At 33.8% G+C, this 7957-nt stretch overlaps 1 protein-coding gene across 1 annotated transcript; it reads left to right on the plus strand.

The window, feature by feature from the left end:
* Nucleotides 1–576: 576 nt before the first annotated feature.
* Nucleotides 577–2982, plus strand: HELRODRAFT_172853 (hypothetical protein; the record flags this gene model as incomplete). The annotated part of the gene is made up of 4 exons (XM_009019487.1): nt 577–579; nt 1074–1326; nt 2323–2432; nt 2536–2982. The coding sequence occupies 4 exons, from the start codon at nt 577–579 to the stop codon at nt 2980–2982; spliced, it is 813 nt and encodes a 270-aa protein (XP_009017735.1).
* Between the last annotated feature and the right edge of the window lie 4975 nt (nt 2983–7957).

Raw genomic sequence — 7957 nt, forward strand, 5'->3', positions numbered from 1 at the left:
ATACATTACTATTGATTTGTTTCTAAAAAAAAGTTCCATCATCAAGTTTTGTTTTAAATTTCATTAAAAGTAAATTTTAAATCTTAATTAATCAATCAATTAATTAATTATTTAGATTTTTTAAAGTAACGAACACTTAATTTGTTTCGACGAACAATTAGAAGCACTCAAGTCAATGGCAGATTTCAAAATCGAGTTTGTTCAATTTTATTTCATTTTGATCTATTGATTTTGTAAAATGTAATAAAACAAACTTCAGACATGTTATATCGATCGTAAGTATTCAGTCTTTGTACAAATCTTCGATTGCACAAACTTCCACGACAGAGCTGGACAATCATGACAATGGTCAAAAATTGGCGGTGGGGCAAAGTTTGACGAGGAGGTCAAATTTTGACGGGGGGCCAACTACTAGAAATACTTGGCGACCTTCTTTATTTCTTTAGCTCAGCACACAATTTTATGTCAATCTTTCTATTTAAAACGGTGTTTTTATGTATAAAACTCTCAGTTTATTGTATAAAAAGTATTTGAAAAAATTTTTATTGGAAAATTTTCAAAAAGTTTTATAACAAAATGGTAGTCGATTGTTGATAACGGAGGCGGCATACCCTGAACCCGACACTGCAAACTTTGTCTACGTTATGTCGCGTTAGATTCAATGAACTTTTTTATCATTTATTTTTCAATTGTTAACTAAACCCCTAACACCCACCCAAAACAACCAAACATGATACACTTTTTTTGAAAACCTCGAACTACGTTTTTCGATCGTCAAGTCGTATTCTTGGCTAATAAAGTCATGATTTCAGAGGCGTTGCACTTGATGTTGTTGATTGTGGTGATAAGAAAATTATCTGATTGTTTGATCGAGTTGTTGATTTTTTCAATCATTCATTTTATGTCATTTATTTATAAATTTGTCAAGATTATATTATTCCTACAGTAGATCATAATTAACAATTTTGAAACTTTTTCCACTCAACAGCATAGATCTTCACCCTCGACCTTCTTCTCCTCCTCATCATCAACATCTTTTTCATCCACATCATCCTTATCACCACCATCAACAGCATCATCTACCATCCAAAAAACTTGTTAAAGTTTTGATACGGAGAGGAATAAGTTTTGGTGGTGGTCGATTGATTCCGAACTGGAATGCGAACGAGACAAGGAAGACAATGATAATGACGAGGAAGACGATGATAAGGATGTACGTGAGGTCGACCCCCTACAGGCCAATGTTTGGAGTCGTCATGATGTGCTCAACTGCTGCCTGGCTGGTCACAGCTATCAGCCTCATTACGTTCACCCTCGTCACAAAAGGTCATTCAAATCAAAAATATTTACTGTTGTGGTTATTATTATTATTACTACTATTATTATTTATATCATTATATTGTTATTTTTTTTAACCACTTTTGCTGGTATCTACCGGAAGTCCAGCAGATTTTTGAGATGTAGGAATTTAGTTTCCTGTTGGTAGAAACTTTCCGAGCATGTGGGCAGTACCGAGTAGAGCTATCTTCTGCACTTTTGCAACACTTTTCTTTCCAGGCAGTTCATTGACTTATTTCTGCAGCCCCTGACGTACCTTTTCCAATGCACCAACTACTATTGGGATCACGCGTGTTTTTGTGTTCCACATACGTAAAATCTCGATCTCAAAGTCTTTATATTTGTTTAGTTTTTCAATTTCCTTTGTAGCAACATTGGTGTCATTGGGGACAGTAACATCGACGAACAAGCATTTTTTGTTACTTCGACAACCTTTTCAGACTGGTGATCCCACCAGCGTTCTGGCACATTTTGACCAAGTTCTTTCAGGATTGGCAATGTAGATAATTAGCAATCTTATTGTGTAGATGCGTATATTCATTTGACGCTATTATTGGGCATCCGGCCACAATGTGGTTGACATGCTCCTCCTGCGGTTGACACAACCTACATTTAATTTTGACATCTATGTCTGATCTTGAGTTGCTATAAAGGGACTTTATCATCTTTTGGCCCAGAGCTGTATAGCCATCCAAATGTCTGTTTTATATTAATATTGTCAGAATTATGAAATAATACTGACTAAAAAGACTGCAAAATTTTCAACGCGAAATTTATTCACTCGATAGGGGGCATGGTGCAAGTTAATTTACTCGATAGGTGACGACGATTTTTTTTTGTTTTGCAATTTAGATGACGTCATAAATTATTACAAATTATTTTAAAATTTAATTAGTAATTTTTTTTATTAATTGGACATACCTTGGAAATTTTTATGTTTTTAAAACACCCGAAACAAAATCTAATTTTGCTTTGATAAGGAAGGGTGTGAAAAGACAAGAAGCACTGGGTTGACTAGTGAGGCAGCTTCGAATAATCAGTGCCTATTCTGGTCCCTAAGAGACTTAATACGTGATTCTATGCTCATTGGCATAGTTTCAGAGACGTCTTAAGTTCTCAAAAGTGGATTTGGTACGAGACTCTATGCTCATTGGCATAGTTTCGCACGCGTACTAAAGTCACACGATTTGTTTCCAGTGTTGTTCTGACTCTTGTTGTTTTGTGTTGGTCGTGCGAGAGCCGATCAGACTTGACGGCCCAGTGAAAACAGGCCAGGGTTGTGCAAAAGCCGACCGACTGACAGACAGGCCCAGTGAAAACGGGCCCTTGGTCGTGCGAAAGCCAATCAGACTCGACGGCCCAGTGAAAACAGGCCAGGGTTGTGCGAAAGCCGACCGACTGACTGACAGGCCCAGTGAAAACAGGCCCTTGGTCGTGCGAAAGCCGATCAGACTCGACGGCCCAGTGAAAACAGGCCAGGGTTGTGCGAAAGCCGACCAACTGACTGACAGGCCCAGTGAAAACAGGCCCTTGGTCGTGCGAAAGCCGATCAGACTCGACGGCCCAGTGAAAACAGGCCAGGGTTGTGCGAAAGCCGACCGACTGACAGACAGGCCCAGTGAAAACAGGCCTTGGGTTCTGTGAAAACGAATCCGCCTCGTTGTTTTGTTTCTTGTGCTATTTGTGGACCTAGGGTTCTTTGCTGGATTCTATACTCATTGGTATAGTTTCACACGCAGCTTGGAATTTCCATAGGCTCCGATTTTTGTAATTTTTCCATATTCATTTCATTTATTTCTTGGAGTTGTATCGACATCCCTATCGGTTACACACGTCGAGGTTGTACGATTAAACGGCAAGAAACATATCCCAATCAGAATTAACAGTCGGTCACGAGACTAACTTTTTTAATTTTAAAGAATATAAACTATCTAAATACTCGGCTGTGTGTCTGAACTACTTTCTCTGCTAACAACAATGGGAGGTCATGGCATCATTTCATTAAAAGATGCGACAGAAAAAATAAGACTGAAACTTCGGTTCTATTTTAAAACTAATAGCAACAAAGAAATTCAATGTCTCTGTAAAGAATCAGCAATCGATTTTATTAAAGTAGATAATACGCTCTTAAAATATGGCCAAGTAAGGTCGTCGCTTAGTCATTTGGAAGAAAAAAGAATTGAATGTAGCTTAAATCATGTTTTTCTCGCTGCAGAGTCAAGGTTCACTAAATTTAAATATAAAAAATTTCATCAAAACCAAAAACATATCCTGTTGGTCAAAGTCCACGGAAAATCTAGCCGGAGTCCTCTAGATATTTACTAGGAAGTATTTAGTCCAGCAGTTGCCTACTAACGCAAATTTGTTTAGATGGGGAAAACGCAAAGCCCTCAATGCCCTCTCTGTGATTCTTGACAGACAATAAGCTCGTAGTTTCCAATTGTGGTTCTACATCCGCTCTGGCAAGATATACCGAAAAACACAACAAGATATTAGCCGTGATCATCAATTGGCTGAAAATATCCGCTCCAGCCAATAGCCGCATATTTGCAGATTTAGAGTCTGAGGGTATTCGCCCAATATCTCAATTATTCAACACTTTACAACCCGATATCGCCATACTTCAAAATAACAAAATCTAGATTCTAAAATGAACTGTGTGCCATGAAACCAATCTAGAATTCTCTAGGCAATACAAGAGAAATAAATACTCTAATAATTTGCATTGTTGTTTAAATAAAAACTATAAATATTGTTCAATAGTTATAAACTCATTCGAAATAACGCCTATTGGTTTTTACAATAATTTTAATGTCACGGTTTAAAGTTCCATGGCTGCTATCATTTAATGATAAATTGATAAACACTGTTATAAGATTATCGTATGACATTTACTGTGACAGGAACAAGCTATGATGCTAATTAATTATATTTCACCGTTCTGCACTTAACTTCACAATGAGCAAAATGGTCTTAACCTTTAATATTATTTTATAAAATTTTTACAAATTTTATCATTGCGCATTATTTAATTAACATTAACTTATATATATATATATATATATTTAATATATATATATAATTAACATTAACTTATATATATATATATATTATTAAACATTCATAATAATAATAATAATAATAATAATATATATATTTATCATTGTATGTTTTTTATGGTGAAAAATAAAAGATGTTCCCATTACTCTTGTTTTTATTATTAATATTTTTCTACACTGTTCCAAGACAATGAGCAGCATGACTTTATTTTATTTTATTTAACTTTATCGTATATATTTTAACTTTATGGTTAATTTTATTAGTGATCTTTTGAAACTTAATAATAAAAGAGTTTATTATTATTATTATTCGCAATTTTCACAGCTTGTTTAAAGCTGGCCATTGACAAACCCAGGGTTCAACAAGATCCCATAGAGATTCATCCAAGAATTTTTTTATAATGCTCGCCGTTCCTATGTTAATGCTATTTTTTGAATTTCAGCCATAGCCGGTTTCCTGAAAAATTCTTTCAAAACTTTATCTAGATTTTTTGAGACTATTCCTAGTGCCTTCACTACTATATGAATAACTTTAGTTTTTGAGTTCCACATTCTTTTTATCTCAATTTGAATATTTTTGTACTTACAGATCTTTTTTGTTTCTTTTTGGAAAACATTTAAATCGTCTGGAACAGGTATATCTATCAATAGGCATATATTTTCTGTTTTATCTTGGACAATCATATCTGGTCCGTTTTTTTTCTATCTTTCTATATGATACAACTGATGTCACCCATAAAATTTTACCATTGATATAGTTTGTTACATTCTTCTGTTCATGCTTATAATATTCTACACATGTTTTTAAGTCAACATATCTACTTATAAACAAGTGAATATAGCTTGCAACTCAATTGTGTCTAGGCGTATTCAGTGGATGCCAGCACGGGACATCCAGAAATCACATGGCTGATGCTTTCAACATGCTTGTGACACATTCTACATAGACCATCAACATTTAGTTTAAGTACTCTTTTTTGAAAGTATCTAATGTTTAATGTCTATTATTATTATTATCGTTATTATTATTATTATTGCCGTCGACTGGCAAGTGAGTTGGCCGATAAACGCCCAACTTACTGCTAGATGGCATAATCATGGTTTATTAGGTTTTAACTGGTTTAAAAATGGGTCCAAAATGATTGTAGCAATTAGTTGAATAAAGGTTTTGAATTTAGCTGCCATTGGTTTGGAATTAATATTTTAATTTAATTTTAACAATTAATTTCAAATTATTTAAAAAATAGCCGATATCAATATATACAGCAACAAACGTTAAGCTATTGTTAAAATGGCCATTCCTGGCTCTGTACGCTTTTGTGTTAGAAAATGTATGTACCGTGTGTTGTTGCGACTTAAACTAAAATATTAATATTTCTACTTTAATTTAATAATAATTATGTCAACGATAAATCTAATTTAATAACAAGAAATTTGAAGTAATAATAATGGTATTAATAATAGTAGTAATAACAATATAAGAATAATAATGGATAATGTATCATCATGTTTGGCATCCACGAGAGAGACGCCGGACGAAGGGACAGGACCCGACTTTCCCCTCATAAACAGGCAGCCGAACTCTGCCACAATGCTCAATCCTGGAACATCACTACATTACATTAACAATTGCGAAAGAAGCACCAGATTTTCCATTCCAGTTGAAAGAAAACTGAACTGGAACAGATGATTGATGAGATTTGAGTGTTTTGAGTGATTTGAGTGTTTCTACATTAATAACTTTATATTTGCATGTACGTACGTTTTAAAACTCAATTTAAATATTAAACTGACCTACTCTAGTTGTACACATTCTACACTATGTCGAGCAATATAGAGACAAGGTTCAGACTGTATAAAATATATTATTGTCTTTTTATTAACTTTATTGCAACTCTATGTTTACCATAAAATTTTATTGATAACGCCAAAATAATAAGAATAATTGAACCCCAATTGAACAATTAAACCAGCTCCTCTAAAATGTACTCACTTGCAGTGACAAACATTTTAGATTAATAGGATTTTATAATTATTTCATTATTAATATTTAGTATTTGGAGTTAGAAAATAAAAGAATGTTCCCATTATTATTATTAATCGCCTTCCGGAGGTTTTTTTAAGTTCGTCAGAAAATGTCTAGTGCAACAACTCCTGACAAATGCAACCTGCTCAGGTGGGGTAAATCGTCCACTGCACACATTAAATTTTAAACATTCTAAATTAATAATCAATACTTTCGAAATATCTCCATTAGGTTTATTTAAATTTTTTAATTTATCGCTCGTCGATATTCTGTGGTGTGATAAATTCTGTAACAGTCTCATTAACTCAGCAATATCATCAATATATTCCTTATATTGTGACAGAAATGTCATTTGAATTAATTTTAAAACTAACTCTATCTGGTTGTACTTTTTTTAATTATTGATGAGCTTCGTAGATTATGGTGATTATTATATCATTTAATTAATCATTTAATTTCTCATAATAATTATTATTATTATATTATTATTATTATTGCAATCAATTTTTTAATAAAATATTTGAAAATTATTATTATTATTATTGTTATAATTGTTATTGTTATAACTGCGAGAATGATCGAATTGTCAGGTTTCCAGCAGATAAGCGAAATCATAAATGGGATTCATGTGGTTATTACTTATTTATTAGTCTCTATTATTGTTGGTATTCAAATAAACGTTCAACAAAGTTTGCGTTTGAAGCGGTTGCATTCATCTAGCGAAAATCTTGAACCTTCGGAATAACGAACACTTGACGATCGTTGGAAGCTTCAACACTGGTGTTGGAAATATAGAGATTTTTAAAGTTATAACATCGGTGTTGGTAGTTACGAGAGTCAAGGGTTACAAAATTATTTTATTGCCGAATATATCTTAATAATGGCTGATTAGCACTAAAAAGTTATTTTCGTCCATTTAAAAACGTAATCACAAATTTACCAAAGTCAACAAAATATTTATTCAAACAATTTATTATTTCATTAAAACAAAATCGTACAGACATGCCTGGCAAGAATACATCATCAGCATCGTCAACAAACAACAGCGACAACTCTTCACTGCCAACAGCAGATACAAGTTCCATTACTGGCGCAACAATTAAACCAAACACAGCAGCAGATGTGAAACAAACAACAATGTTGTATATGTTGTTCAGTTCAACATCAACGGCAACAAATGTTGAATCTACGTCAACTACAATATTTTCAACTACCACTGCAACAACTACCACAACTGCAACATCTGAAAGTACTAGCCTTGTGACTACAATAACCACTGAATCTACAACAACTACTGCAACAACTACCACTACTGCTACAACAACCACTACTGCAACAACTACTGCAACAACTACCACTACTGCTACAACAACCACTACTGCAACAACTACTGCAACAACTACCACAACTGAAGCAACATCAACTACCACTACTGAAACAACAACTACTACTGCAACAACGACTACTACTGCAACAACTACCGCAACAACGACTACTACTACAACAACTACCACTACTGTAACAACAACCACTA

The sequence above is a fragment of the Helobdella robusta genome (assembly GCF_000326865.2).
Source record: "Helobdella robusta unplaced genomic scaffold HELROscaffold_24, whole genome shotgun sequence".
Taxonomy (NCBI): Eukaryota; Metazoa; Annelida; class Clitellata; order Rhynchobdellida; family Glossiphoniidae; genus Helobdella; species Helobdella robusta.